Source organism: Oratosquilla oratoria, chromosome 24 (assembly GCF_046742065.1).
Source record: "Oratosquilla oratoria isolate Oo_2021 chromosome 24, ASM4674206v1, whole genome shotgun sequence".
NCBI classification, from domain to species: domain Eukaryota; kingdom Metazoa; phylum Arthropoda; class Malacostraca; order Stomatopoda; family Squillidae; genus Oratosquilla; species Oratosquilla oratoria.
In genome coordinates, this window is record NC_134800.1 from 3,101,557 (window position 1) to 3,116,215 (window position 14,659).

The 14,659-nt window shown below is 46.5% G+C and overlaps 1 protein-coding gene across 1 annotated transcript in view; it reads left to right on the forward strand.

The window, feature by feature from the left end:
- The first annotated feature begins 5,855 nt into the window (after positions 1–5,855).
- The window catches only part of LOC143038363 (uncharacterized), a 9,370-nt gene continuing 566 nt past the window's right edge, over positions 5,856–14,659 (forward strand). The window contains exons 1-4 of the mRNA XM_076207397.1: positions 5,856–5,880; positions 7,316–7,457; positions 9,808–9,853; positions 12,872–14,659. The exon at positions 12,872–14,659 is cut by the window's right edge and continues 566 nt beyond it. Coding sequence (XP_076063512.1) covers positions 5,856–5,880; positions 7,316–7,457; positions 9,808–9,853; positions 12,872–13,861 — 1,203 coding nt within the window. The 3' untranslated portion in view covers positions 13,862–14,659. The remainder of the gene's footprint in view (positions 5,881–7,315; positions 7,458–9,807; positions 9,854–12,871) is intronic.

Below are 14,659 nucleotides of genomic sequence, written 5' to 3' on the forward strand. Positions count from 1 at the left end.
ACCAGGGTTACGAAACGAAGAATGATGTCCGGGGAAGCCGAGGACAAAGTCTTCATTCGTTCGAACTTCAGCAAGAGAAACGCCCAACTTCGTGCTCTCTCTTTCACAAAGAAACATCTTGAGTTCGGGAAGAGGAGACTCTTTCATGGCGAGTTCGAGAACCACGGAAACCCAGACTCTTGTCGAGGTGTTCACTGGCGAGATCGAGAAAGTTGTCAATTACGTTCTTTAAGCGGCCCCTAGACGTTCACAATCGAAACGTGCAACCACATTGTGCTCAGTCCTTGCCAGAACGATGTGAACATGTTGACTGACGGTGATCTCACTGTTTCATGGCGAGTTCGAGAACCACGGAAACCAGACACCTCAATAAATTCTTTTCGGCTTTCTTGTCACTCATGATCGAGAAAGAGAAATTGTCAACGTCTACGCTTTACAGAGAACACGGACTTTGTGAATTCCGGGTTTATGCGTGCTAAAAACACACTTCCAAGCACAAGCATTCACACACACACGCACATACATACAAATAAGAAAAACGCACACGTTTTTAGAACATACTACATATTCGGGTGTGTACGGACAGAGCTTCACCTACTGCAAACTGGAGGTCTCTATGTCTTAATCCAAAGGTCATCTCGTCCCTGATCATTCCCTAAGGTCAAATAGGCACATTCCTCTCTCCCTAGGTCGCGCCACGCCCCAACCCCCTCAGCGACCTGCTCAGGTGACCCGACCTAGTTTGAGATCGTAGCTGGGTGCACCTTTCCCCTCTTGGTTTAGGCTTGGTCTGATTTCCTGGAACACGCCCTCCCTTCCTCCCCGGATCCTCTTCCAGGACTCAAGTCAAGGTGGTTAGGGTCATTAGCCCACAGAAAAGGCACGTGAGGCTATCTTCCTTACTCCCCCACAAGTCGAAGTGGTCACCAACTCTCAGAAAAGGCACGAGCGCCTCTCTTTCTTACTCTCTCCGTCCTCTTCCTCCCTTTCTCCCTGACCTTAATATATCTTAAGACATCAAACGAATTACGAGCGTCACGCTTGGTATGGGATCATGCTTCCCACGGATAATGATAGATCATTCTCCAGGTTATGGATTCCTTTATACTCACCCACCCGGAACATGCCATCCACCGTCGAAGCCCCCACGGCGACTAGTGTAATCTATATTACATGTAACTCCATGTTTGTCATTTGTTGTGGAATCTATACGTAATTCTAAGTTTATCATTTGTCACTTATTTAAGGTATGCTGATCATTGTATCCAGACAGAAATTATAAAGAATGTTCCAAAGACTCTCAGGAGTTGTTTATGATCAAGACAACTAAACACGTGACAAGAATTGGCAAAATAAGATTAATAAACTTTTGTTTCCTGTCTCGTATGTGACAAAAATTAGGGAAGTTCTCCAACCCTCCTCCGGCTTTTGTTTTTCAAAGACTTTTCCAAAGACTTTCAAGAGTTATTTAATGACCCGAAAAAAACAACAACTTCGAAAAGTCGTACCTGAGGTCGACCCGCGTCGTTTCCGAGATCAGGCAGACTACTTCGCCTTCGACTTCTTCGTCGTCTTCTTCTGGAACAGACTTCGACTTCGTGCGCACTTGCTACCTGACAACCGTTTGAACAGGAAGAATCGGATAACAAAAAGTCGCCTTCGAGGTGTCAGGACAAACTATTTTGTGTCCTTTTTTGACTTTGGGGTAGCGGGGAAGGGGACAAATTTCACCATCCGGAAAATAGAGACTGCGGCAACTTTTTAAGGACGACTCCTTGCTTCCAAGTTTTAAAATCTTTGACTTTGTGATCCCTTTAGCACGCAGCTGTTCAGTAGCAAATGCTTCGTAGGTCAAACGCGAAGTACCAAATGCTATGTATACCAAAGGAGGTGCTTAGTCAAAGGAAATGCCTATTCCGTACTCAAACAAACCCATTCAACCAATCCCAGCACTTTATGTACAAAAGGCCATCTAGTAGCAAATGCTTCGTAGGTCAAACGCGAAGTACCAAATGCTCCTCAAGTCATACAATGTATACCAAAGGAGGTGGCTTAGTCAAAGGAAATGCCTATTCCGTACTCAAACAAACCCATTCAACCAATCCCAGCACTTTATGCACAAAGGGTCATCTCTTTCCCTCGCCAAACTGGTTAGGTCAAAGACAGTGCAGCGAGACATACATACATAGATACTGGTACATTGTGACAAGTTGATGAAGGTGGAAAAAGAAGTCACGGGTCAAGTTCCGAGTTTCTGAGTTTATTCCTGACCGGTTTCGCTCTATGCTTCTTCTGAAGAAGCATAGAGCGAAACCGGTCAGGAATAAACTCAGGAACTCGGAACTAGACCCGTGACTTCTTTTTCTACCATACATAGATACATACACACGTACACGCATACATACAAAAAATGCATTTTCCCCCTTCATGAGGGGGCTGGCCTAGTCAGAGCATACGCTACAGAAACACGAGTTTCCTCCCACTCCCTTTCCTCCCTCCTCTTCCTCCTCCTCCTCGTTCTCCTCCTCCTTCCATGGCTCTCGGTCGCTCTCCGCGTGTCTTTTGCTCCTTCGGAAGGCCTTCAAGAGCACCCGCCATCCTAACTCCTTCGCCAGCGAAAGGATATTGCATTTCGTCGCCGAGATAACCAGTGTTTCTATCCTTGGGGGGCAACGTGTCGTCGAAGAGGAAGAGTCACAGCGTCTGAAGGAGGGAAGCCAAAAAGGGGAGAATGATACTGCGGAAGGAAGGAGTGGTCATTATCGTCATTCTTCTCTGAGTAGTAATTGTCCTCCAGTCGTACAAGAATGCTAGGTGTCCCTGGTCCGTAGGGGTTCTGCTAGTCCCTAACAGATTCACAACATAGAATCTGTATAGTTAATACCCCACATGCGGGAGCACTGAAAGGGTTACTGAAAGGGTACTGAGATGGTTTGGCGGTAGACAGGGCGAGATGGTGAGTGCCACTTTGTGCAGCTTTGTGCCATCTGTGCCACATTGTGCCATCTGTTCCACATTGTGCAATTTGTGCCACCTGTGCCAATTTGTGCCACATGTGCCAATTTGTGCTACGTTGTGCCATCTGTGCCAAATTGTGCCATCTGTTCCACATTGTGCAATTTGTGCCATCTGTACCAATTTGTGTTATTGTGACAATTTGTGCCACTTGTGCCATCTGTGCCAAATTGTGCCATCTGTTCCACATTGTGCAATTTGTGCCATCTGTACCAATTTGTGTTATTGTGACAATTTGTGCCACTTGTGCCATCTGTGCCACGTTGTGCCACTCGACGGACTCGGAGACACTGATGACCCCACAGGAGCCATGGACCAAAATAAATCATTGATATATTTTGTTCTTGTTACGGTCGTCAGAAGATTCTATTTACCTCAGAGAAACCTTCTGTGGCATCTATGATAAACATATGTGTTTATTCTGGCTGTCGGCAGGCGATTTTATTCAGATACAGACGAAGATTCATCCCGAGGTCAGAGCTCATGTAGTTCCATTGGTGGACAATGCTGTGACCTCTCACACCCCTTGCTTAAGGGGGGCGGTAACGGCGGAAAGGTGTGAGGTATTTCTTGCCGTGAACGTGGCGCGAATTTGGCATCAGCGTCGAAGCGAGAGAAGCCAACTCGTCTGAAAACCGTGTGTGTGTTTGTGTGTGTGTGTGTGTGTGTGTGTGTGTGTGTGTGTGTGTGTGTGTGTGTGTGTGTGTACCTAATTGAAATATACAGGAAGGAGCAACGTTCGCAGCAACGTCCCCTATTCTCTAATTTTCTAACATACCCAAACTCAAATTCATATACGGTTCCAGCTTAATCTATGTCTTTGATTTCCAATTATCATATTTAGATTTGAACTCAAGTATTGTTTGAGCTTGGGCAACGTCCCCCTCTAAGCTATTCCAAGGATTTATGCGTCCATGTGGTAAACTGTATTACTTCACATCTTTTCGAGATGTGGTCGTTCTCATTTCACTTCCATGACCTCTTAAGGTCCTTCCATCTTCAAGAGGTTATGGTGTGTGCCCGCATGTGCACATCACTCAAAAAGAATGGGCACATCACTCAAAAAGAATGTGCACATCACTCAAATAGAATGTAACCATCACTCAAAAAATGGGCACATCACTCAAAAAGAATGGGCACATCACTCAAAAAGAATGGGCACATCACTCAAAAAGAATGTGCACATCACTCAAAAAGAATGTGCACATCACTCAAAAAGAATGGGCACATCACTCAAAAAGAATGTGCACATCACTCAAAAAGAATGTGCACATCACTCAAAAAGAATGTGCACATCACTCAAAAAGAATGTGCACATCACTCAAAAAGAATGTGCACATCACTCAAAAAGAATGTGCACATCACTCAAAAGGAATGTGCACATCACTCAAAAAGAATGTGCACATCACTCAAAAAGAATGTGCACATCACTCAAAAAGAATGTGCACATCACTAAAAAAAATGTGCACATCACTCAAAAAGAATGTGCACATCACTCAAAAAGAATGTGCACATCACTCAAAAAGAATGTGCACATCACTCAAAAAGAATGTGCACATCACTCAAAAAAAATGTGCACATCACTCAAAAAGAATGTGCACATCACTCAAAATGAGTGTAACCTTCCCTCACCCCAGACTCTACAAGTCCTGAAGAAACAAAGACGATCGACGGAAAGAAATTCCAACATCTACTAAGAAAACCCAGGGTCTTGTGTGACGTCAGGTGGAGGACACTCGCACGGAAATAGCAAGCTCATCGGCGGCGAGTTATTGAATACAGATATCAGGGCCAGATCTGGGGCATTCCTGGAAGGTACAATTACCTACTGACGTGACCTGCCGTGACCTTCCTTTGTCGCGCCGCTCCCCCGCGTCCTGCCGGTCTCATGCCGACACGTCTGGGATGTACGTTTGTGTTTCACCATGGGCTTGGATCACGTGTTGGACTCGTGATCGACAGCTATTACCCTTCCGGAAGAGAGCTCAGAGGTCTCACCGCCCCGCGAGAGCTCGAGTAACGACTCGCAGCGTAGCGATACTGAAACTATTTCAGCCCTGGGCGGGACTCAAACTCGAACCGTTGGAGTAGCGGTTGCGAATGCTACCGCTTCTCCGTGTTTTTTTTTTTTTTTTTTTTTTTTTTTTTTTTTGTGTGTGTGTGTGTGTGTGTGTGTGTGTGTGTGTGTGTGTGTGTGTGTGTGTGTGTGTGTGTGTGTGTGTGTGTGTGTGTGTGTGTGTGTGTGTGTGTGTGTGTTGTCCCGATCTCTATCGCCACGTTGGTATCGATTTCGGGCTAGAGCACGAAGTCTTCGTTTTGTCCTTCATATCCGGAATCTCAAATTTCTGGGCCTCTGCTTCCGGGTGCCTCTCTTGTGAGAACAATTCCTTTGGCACCGAAGACGACGACAATGGCGCCAAATGACACTTCGTTGCCTGACATCAGGCGCCAACGCTTCCTCACTCTACAGTTGTCCTTCTCCCCTCCAACGTTCCTGTCCGTCTCAGCCTCCCTCGACCTTACCCGCCGACCGCAAAGGGGGAAGGAGGACTGTAATGGTGACATATGATATTCCTTGTGTGTTGTACATACGTATTTGTAATATTGTTTATTTATTATTGTATATCTAATGTATTATTGTGAGAATTAAGTGTTCATATTAAGCGTGTATGTTTTTCCTGCCAAATCTGAAATTGGTGCGTCGCCGCGTCGGAGTCAGTGTTGAGCCCGCTTAAGGGGATGCACGTCTGTCTTTGCTGTGCTAATTGATTTGAATAATTTAACTCAAATTCGTTTCATTTAGCTACCCCGATACAGGAGGAAGAACCCGAGAAGTCGCTATGGCCAAGAAACAGCTGCAGGAAAGTGATGGAGGAAAAGGCTATGCTAAAAATACAAAGATAAATAAATGTATATGTCTGAGTGAATGTTTGAAGGGAGGGACGATGCAGACTCTCTATCTCACTACGGTGAGCTTAATTCTGACTTGGTAAGAACATAAGAATGAAGGAGACTGTAAGAGACCATAAGGCCTTCACCAGGCAGTTCCATGTCCATGACCGCCTGTCATCCCTATCTATAAAGTTGTCTAACCGTTTCTTATAATAACCGATAACTTCAGCGCTCACTACTACATAATTACTAAGTCTTTTCCATTCGTTGACCACCCTATTAGTAAACCATTTCTTGCCTATTTCCTTCATAAATCTAAATTTGTCCAACTTAAATCCATTACTGCGAGTCCTGCCCTGTTGTCTTAATAGGATGACCTTGTTTGCGTCACCCTTGTTAAAGTCTTTGATCCAGTTGAACACCTCTATTAGATCACCCCGCACTCAGCGTCTTTCCAGAGAGTGTAAGTTAAGTACTTAAAAGTTATGTAAAGTATTTTTCTGGTATCTTGGGATGACTGTTTAATTAGCTCGGTCACACTGATTAGTTGGTAGCATAAATATGCGACACTGGCCCACAGCACCTCTGATGTCCGCCTTGGTAGCGAGGGATTGGAAAGCCATGAAAGTATTTATCCACTCACCGGGGATCAAACCCGGACCTTCTGCGTTCCGGGGCAGGAAGTTACCCACTACACGCAAATAAATAGATGAAGAGATAAATAAACTCATAAGTAGACCAATAATGGACAAATGAACTTAAACACATGAATAGATAAATACACAAGCAAATACATACATAAGATTAATAAATGAATGAATAAACAAATAAATTAGTAAGTAGAAAAACAGGCGAATAGACAAAAATCACAAACATACAGATAGATTACCATACAGATAAAAGAATGAATAAATTAATACATAAATAAGAAAATCACGCCAGTGGGACTCGAACCCTTGGCTGTGCTAAACATTAATATAAGGCAAGGACGCTAACCACTAGACCATAGTCACAACAGAATAGGACTAATGAATAAATTAATTAAATTAAATAAGATGTACGATAGGCGTATCTCATGAAGGGCACAATGCTATCGTCACAATCTTACAGGACATACAGACCTTCAGAAACCTCTGAAGAACATTTTGTGTTCATCGGCTCCCCTTCTGTTCACAAGAACACCTAAATAACAGCAAACAAGTCGCACTTGATGCTTAAATTAGACCCCGTTTCGTCACAGCATTCAAACAACATTGGGCAGCATTTGATGCACCAAATCGTCATGTTTACAAGTGCATCAAAATAACGCGTCGCATTTGATGCATCATCTCCGCTTTTGCTTAAAAAAATTCTCCCCAAATGACAATCGCGTAGCATTTGATGCACAAGGCCTTTGTCTACCCGCAAGGACATCCAAATAACAACAAGTCGCATTTGATGCCACGAATGTGCGTCTCAGCCGAGACGAAACCAGGACCTTCCGCTAGGAGGCGCTTAGCTGTGACCAAGGACGTTACACTTACCCTCTGTGGTACCCCCGGACTTCCAGGGTAAGAGGGGCCAAAGCCGTCTGTGATGAAAATCTTTCTTGCAGAAGCTTCACCCAAGAATTCTTCTGCTTCCTCCTCCTCCTCTTCCTCCTCCTTCTCCTTTTCTTTCCCTCCCTCCTCCTCCTCCTCCTCCTCCTCCTCCTCCTTTTCTTTCCCTACCTCCTCATTTCCTCCTCCTCCTTTTTTTCCTCTTCCTTGTTCTCTCCCTCCTCCTACTTCTCCTCCTTTCCTCATTCTCAGTAGAACCATTTTCAGACGTAAAACTGAAATAAGATTGAGGAAGAAAAAGAGAGGTGTGAGAAGATGAAGAAGAGGAGCAGAAAAAGAAATGAGGCAGGAGGAGGAAGGAAAAGAGTGGTAAAGAGAAACTAAAAAAAAAGAAAATTTCGAAAAAAAGAAAATTTCGAGTGGAACAAAAAGAAGATGACGAATAAAAGCGAATAGGAGAAGAATTGAGAGAGGGCGTGGCCAGACTGAGTAATAGAAGGAGGAGGAGGAAAAGAGAAGAGAGGAAGAGAAATGGAAAGAAAAAGAGGCCGAGTCCTTGAATCGCAATCATGTGTTGGGCTAAGTAAAGAGCGACACACACACACGCACACACACAGCTTCCCACATAGAGTACTGGATACCTGGAATAATTTAGATAAAGAAACAGTGTGTGCAAACAATATTCAAAATTTTAAGAAAAAAACTTTATGCTGAAAGATACAAAGACGGGTCACCACGAGCATAGCTCACACACACACACACACACACACACACACACACACACACACACACACACACACACACACACACACACACACACACACACACACACACACACAGACCTGAAAAAAGAACAGTTTTCTCCACAGAGTGGTGAATGTATGGGACAAAGCGGACGAAACAATAGTGTTTGCAAAAACCTTACACGAATTTAAGAGCAATTTAGACACTGCGAGTGTAGCTCCCCTACCCGTAAGATACAACTAGGTAAATACATACACACACACACGCACATGCGCACACAAAAACACTCACACATTGGAGAGTAAAAGACAGGACCCCAAGAGTTTTTCTTTTCCCGTACACAGACACACACACACACACACACACACACACACACACACACACACACACACACACACACACACACACACACACACACACACACACACACACACACACACACACACACACACATACATACAGACACATATTATGGCGGTCCGGGTTCGAATCCTGCCCAGGGCTGAAAATAATTTCAGTATCGCTGTGTTTCGAGTCGTTACTCCAACTCTCGTGGGCGGGGAGTTGGGGGTGTGTGTGCGTGTAAGGTCAAAGCATTACCCATAGATCGGTCATACGAGCTCTGAGCTCTCTTCCGGGAGGGAAATAGCTGTCGATCACGAGTCCAACACGTGATCCAAAGACCAAGGTGAATCACACATACATACATACACACACACACACACACACACACACACACACACACACACACACACACACACACAGGAAGAGAGAGAGAGAGAGAGAGAGGCGACCAAATACGGAAGACAAATGGAACGAAACAGGGTCGACGACTGAAAGTCTGAAAGGAAAAGAACAAAAAGAGAGGTGGAGGGGGGGAGGAGGAGGAGGAGAAGGAGGAGGAGGAGGAGAAGAAGAGGAGGAGGAAGGGAAGGAAAACGAGATGATGGAGGAACAGAGGATGGAGGATAGATGAGGAGGAAGTAGAAGAAGGGGAGGAGGAGGTGGAGGAAGAGGAGGAGGGGGAGGAAGAGGAGAATGAAAAGAAGGAGAAAGAGGAGGGGAAGGACAAAAAGAAAGAAGAAGAGGAGGAAAAGGGGGAGTAGGAAAGGAGGGAGGAGAGGGTTGATGTGCGAGCGTGTATCGACATGCAAAAAAAAAAAAAAAAAAAAAAAAAAAGTGGGGGTGGGGGTGGGGGAGAAAGCCACCTACAAGAACGCCTCCCAGAAGAGGAAGACTCTGGAAAGAGGAGGACGAGGAGGAGGAGGAGGAGGAGGAGGAGGAGGAGGAGGAGGAAGATCAGAGGAGGGCTGGGAAGATGGAATTAGAATGGAAAAATGACAGGAAAGGTAAGGGCAGGAGGAAGGAAGATGATAGGGAATGAGGAAGAGAATAGAGGAAGGAGTGAGGAGGAGAGAGGAGGAGGAGGAGGAGAGAGGAGGTGGTCCAGAAGGTGACGGGGGGCGGGGAGCATGGGGGGTTGTTCGAGACCTGGGAGGGACCTCACCTCAGGAGGAAAGGGTGGTGGATAGGTGAGTCACGGTGGTGGGAGGGAGGGAGAGGAGGGAGGGGGGGAGGGTGTCGAAGGGCTATATAAGACGGACTGGGCCACTGGCAGAACACTCGTTCCCCCGACTTCAACCTTGTCAGCCATGCACGCCCTGGTACGTGCTCCTGGTGATAGTTCAAGTTAATTTGTGTTTAATAGACTTATATTGCATTTGAGAGCGTTAACTGTTGGTGGTGCTGAATTTAACTGGTGGTAGTTGACGTTAGGTCGTAGAAACTAACGTTAACTTGCGTTAGTTTAACCTGAACTTACGATTACGTTAATCTTCTGCTGAGAACACGACACTAATTTGTGGTCTCCACATTGCGTTAACTCGTGGTTGCTAACGTGTGACTACTATCGTTAGCCTGTCTGTGACACTAATGTTAAATTGTGCTGGTTAACATTAACTCGCTTAGCTAATGTTATATCGTGATTGTTAATGCTAACTGCGTAAACTCGTTTTAGCATAACGTTAACGGGTGTTTCCTAACTGTAACTGTTGGTGGAACTAACGGCAATCCGTGCTGGTTAAGGTTAACTAGACAGCGGCACATTAACGTTAACTAGTTAGAGATATAAGCATTAACTCATTCTTGCTTAAGTTAACTTACTGGTGATAGGTTACCTATTTCGTTTTAGGGGGGTTAGAGAAGCCCCTGCAGACCAATCGCTCAGCAATTCTTTCATGATTGGAAACTAATCTTCTTTCACAAAGAAATAATGCAAATTTCGGTTAACTGACTACTCTCCTTCCTCCCTACCAATCCCTCCTTAATTCTCTCCTTGACAACTTCTATCGAAACAAACACCAAGTGAGGACGGAGCCTTTATTGTATTTGTACATGCCGCATATTACAGCTTTTTTCAAATACACATGACTGAGATTGAAATTGTATTTACTTGATATTATAAATTATCTAATCTCAGATTAAAATTGTATTTATTTAATATTATCAATTATTTAATCTCAGTCATGTGTATCACGACTATGTACTTGAAAAAATTGTAACAAGCGAAACGTCCTACTAATACAATAAAGGCTCCGTCCGTCCTCACATTTTGTGTTTATTTCGATAGACTTGTCGGTAACCGCCACTTTCATACAAATTGACCACTTCTATGCAGACTCCACCTCTTCGGTGAGATATTGTCTCCGAGGACAGAAGCGCCGGTTACAGCTGACAATATTCTTGCTAGATCAGAGGTTCTCAACCTTTTTCCCGTTACGTACCCCGAGAGTCATCAGACCATCGACCCGTACCTCCATTAACCTGACACAGGATACACATTAGTGATATATTAAGACTAAATATACGACAATGCAATGGATACTAATTGGTTCAAATTATAATGACTCTATCAGTTAAGCATTAACATTAAAATCAACGTACAGTGATACTACACATGCAGATTTAAGTGTTCAAGTCATCTTTCGCTTGTCATCTAAGAACCTCGGGAAACCGTCCTGCGAGGCTCAGGTTGAGAACCACTGAGCCAGAGGCTTGGCAGACTCTTCTCATTCTTTCATTTCCATCCCCCGTTTTTGTTTGTCCATTTAACCGCCGTGCCAAACTGCCACCAGGTCCTGAAGGGGCCAAAAGTCGTCTGTGGTGCTCAGTTCGAAGAGTTTCAAGGAGAGTGATAATTGACGGAACAAGCGCTGCTGGTTTCATTTCCAGGTTCAGTTCTTTGCTAAGAATCGCCGGAATATTAATTAACTAAAATATGGATTATGAATTTACACTACCTGTGTCTTACCGTCACTTAAGTAATGATGCTATACCATAAATGTTATCTACCTTTTGCGACTTCTCATAAAAAAAACATGCTAAATTTATCTTAACTGTGATAAGTGCGATTAAACGCAGAAGCATGGAGGATAGAATGATCTCAAAATCAACACATCACAGCCAGAAAGACCTGGTTTCTTATATAACTCCTAAAAGACTGAGTGATTGTCAGTGCTGATGCAACATTCGTCTTCTTGCATCGCCATGCAGTCACATCACGGGTGGTAAACTGTCCTAGTCATCTGGGCGCTGACGTCATGTCGATGCGGCCCGAGACTTCCTGGATTGTCATGGCAGCCTTATGGGACTCCGCTTCTCACGCAGAATTAATCCCAGCTCAAGTTTAACCAAACATCTGCGGTCCTGTGCCACTCGCACACACACACACACACACACACACACACACACACACACACACACACACACACACACACACACACACACACACACACAAATAGTCCTTTTAGCTCTAAGTCGATACTAGAAGTTGTGTGTCAGATCATTACTAGAAAGCGGACAGCCTCTGCAGGACGGGTCAACTGCCCACTGTCGTATTTTCTCACTCCGTTTTCTTTACAACGACACAGCGATAATTACATTTGGTTCGTGGAATTGCTTAAAGGAAAGGAATATCAATATAAGACCCCTGCAGTCATGGGCACAATGAACATTATAACACAGAGGAATGGGCTAAAGTCTGGACGGCTGCCATGGCACTGTACAAAAAAAAAAAAGAAAAAAAAAAAAAAAAAAAAAAAGGGGGGGGGGGCACCACTACCATTATCACCATCACCGTGGCAGATAACCTTCCATGGATTTTTTTTTTTTTTTTTTTTTTTTAGAGGCCCTGCAGCTTTTTGCAAGAATGCTTGCTGCTGACCGACCGTCTACGCAACTGACCTTTTCCTGACGGCGGTGGCAAATTCCGGTCAGCCTCCGCTGGCCTGCTTCGTCAGCCGCGTTCAAATGCCAAGACGAGGTTCCTCGTCCTTTCGCGAAGCGGCGACAAAGGCGGCGACAGAGGAAATGCCAAGAGAGCGAGCGAGGGCGACGGCTTTGTCAGTTCGGGTGGCGACCTTTCATGGCGGTGGAGTGGGCGTTTTATATGGGGATGTTCCGGGCACGTGTTATGACTCAGCTACCCTCCTTATAAGGGGGAAAGGGCCTTTGTGTGTATACAGACACACATATATATACAAAAAAAATACTTCGTTCTTCATATGGTATTTCCACGATATTCTTGACGCGTTTGGAGGCGAGGAACAAATGCATCCCACGGAAACCCACACACAACTTGGAATAACTGATTTTTTTTTCTTTTCTTTTCTTCTTCGTCCCAGGTCCTCATCGCTTTGGTCGCCGCCGCTCAGGCAGCACCTCCCTTCGTCTTCGTTCTGCCGGAGGGGTCTCAGCAGGGACAGGTGGACCTCTCCAAGCTGGAAGCGGTCTTCAAGCAACATGGCCTCATCCCCGCAGCCCAGCCCAACCTCAACGTGATCCCGACCTCTGCTGACGTCAAGGCTTCGGAGGATCCTGTTCCTGTTGTCGAAGAAGCTGCTCCTGCTGCCGACGAAGCTGCTCCAGCTGCTGAAGAACCCGCTCCTGCTGCCGCGGAAGCCGCTCCTGCTGCCGAGCAAGCTGCTCCTGCTGCCGACGAAGCTGCTCCTGCTGCTGAAGAAGCCGCTCCTGCTGCCGAGGAAGCCGCTCCTGCTGTCGAGGAAGCTGCTCCTGCTGCCGACGAAGCTGCTCCTGCTGCCGAAGAAGCCGCTCCTGCTGCTGAAGGAGCTGCTCCTGCTGCCGACGAAGCCGCTCCTGCTGCTGAAGAAGCCGCCCCTGCTGCCGAAGAAGCTGCTCCTGCTGCCGACGAAGCCGCCCCTGCTGCTGAACAAGCCGCCCCTGCTGCCGTCGAAGCCGCCCCTGCTGCCGAGGAAGCCGCCCCTGCTGCTGAAGAAGCCGCCCCTGCTGCCGACGAAGCCGCCCCTCCTGCCCCCATTGCCGCCGACCCTGAGCCTATGCCTTCCGAGACCATCGTCCTGGGCGTCGCCGAGGCCCCCGCCGTAGAGGTCGTGGCTGTCGACGTGGCCCCTGCCGACCCCGCCCCCGCGGAGGTCCCCGTGGTCGTCGGGGAGCCAGCGCTGGCGCCCATTGAGGTCGTGGCCACCCCAACTGCCGCCCCCGCCCCCGTCGACCCCTTGTCCGGCCTGGACGCTCGCTTCCACCACCTGGTCTACCCCAACGACGCCCCCGAGATCGTGGCCGCCAAGATTAAGCTCTTCAACCTTCAGGCTCCCTTCCACCCCACATCCGTGGTAGCTGAACCTGTAGCGTAAACGACTTCCACTCGTTCTTTTCCTATATATATATATTTCTTTTCTGTCTTCATCCACGTCCTCCTCCCTTCATCGCGCTTCCATTCCTTCCTGACCTCTCCTCTTCCTGCTTCACCTCTCTGCCTTTTCGTTCTTTATCTTCCTTTTTCTTTCCTTTTATTCAAGACACCGTCCAGATCTTCGGTACCCGTATGGTACGATGATCGTAATGTATGATGGGAATATTTATTACGCTAGTCTTCAGGGTGCTCTACACGGTGTGGATCCTCACGGGGGGATTAAGGTGAGAGGGGGTTTGAGGAGGAGGAAGTCGGGGGGGAGGGGGAAGGAAAGGTCACAGGGGGACTTGTAAGGGTCGCTGCTGGCTTGCGACATCGGGTCCCCCCCGGAGAGAAAGAGCGGATGGACGGGTCGTGGTCCGATGTTCCTCGTGAACTTCGGAGGGGATCCTCTTCTGAAGGGGACCAGATTATCTTTACAAAGGGGAGGAACTCCCCTTTCGCTTCAGCTTGTAGCTTGTAGAGTGAGATTCCAAGGTCACACGAGCACACACAGAGACATATATGTACATTCGTAAACACGTTTGGTATGTATATACATGTTTGTGTGTGTGTGTGTAGATGTAGCTATAACTATGCGTATACATAGTATATACACGCGCATGTGCTTGGGCGTACGAATGTGAAGCCTACGGGCGCAGTGACGTCACTCGGCGTGGCCAGGTGAGACCGGGTCACTGCGACGGTGCATAAGTGTTGACCTCTCTTGGGGGAAGGAACAAGAAGTCTTGGGTAGTTC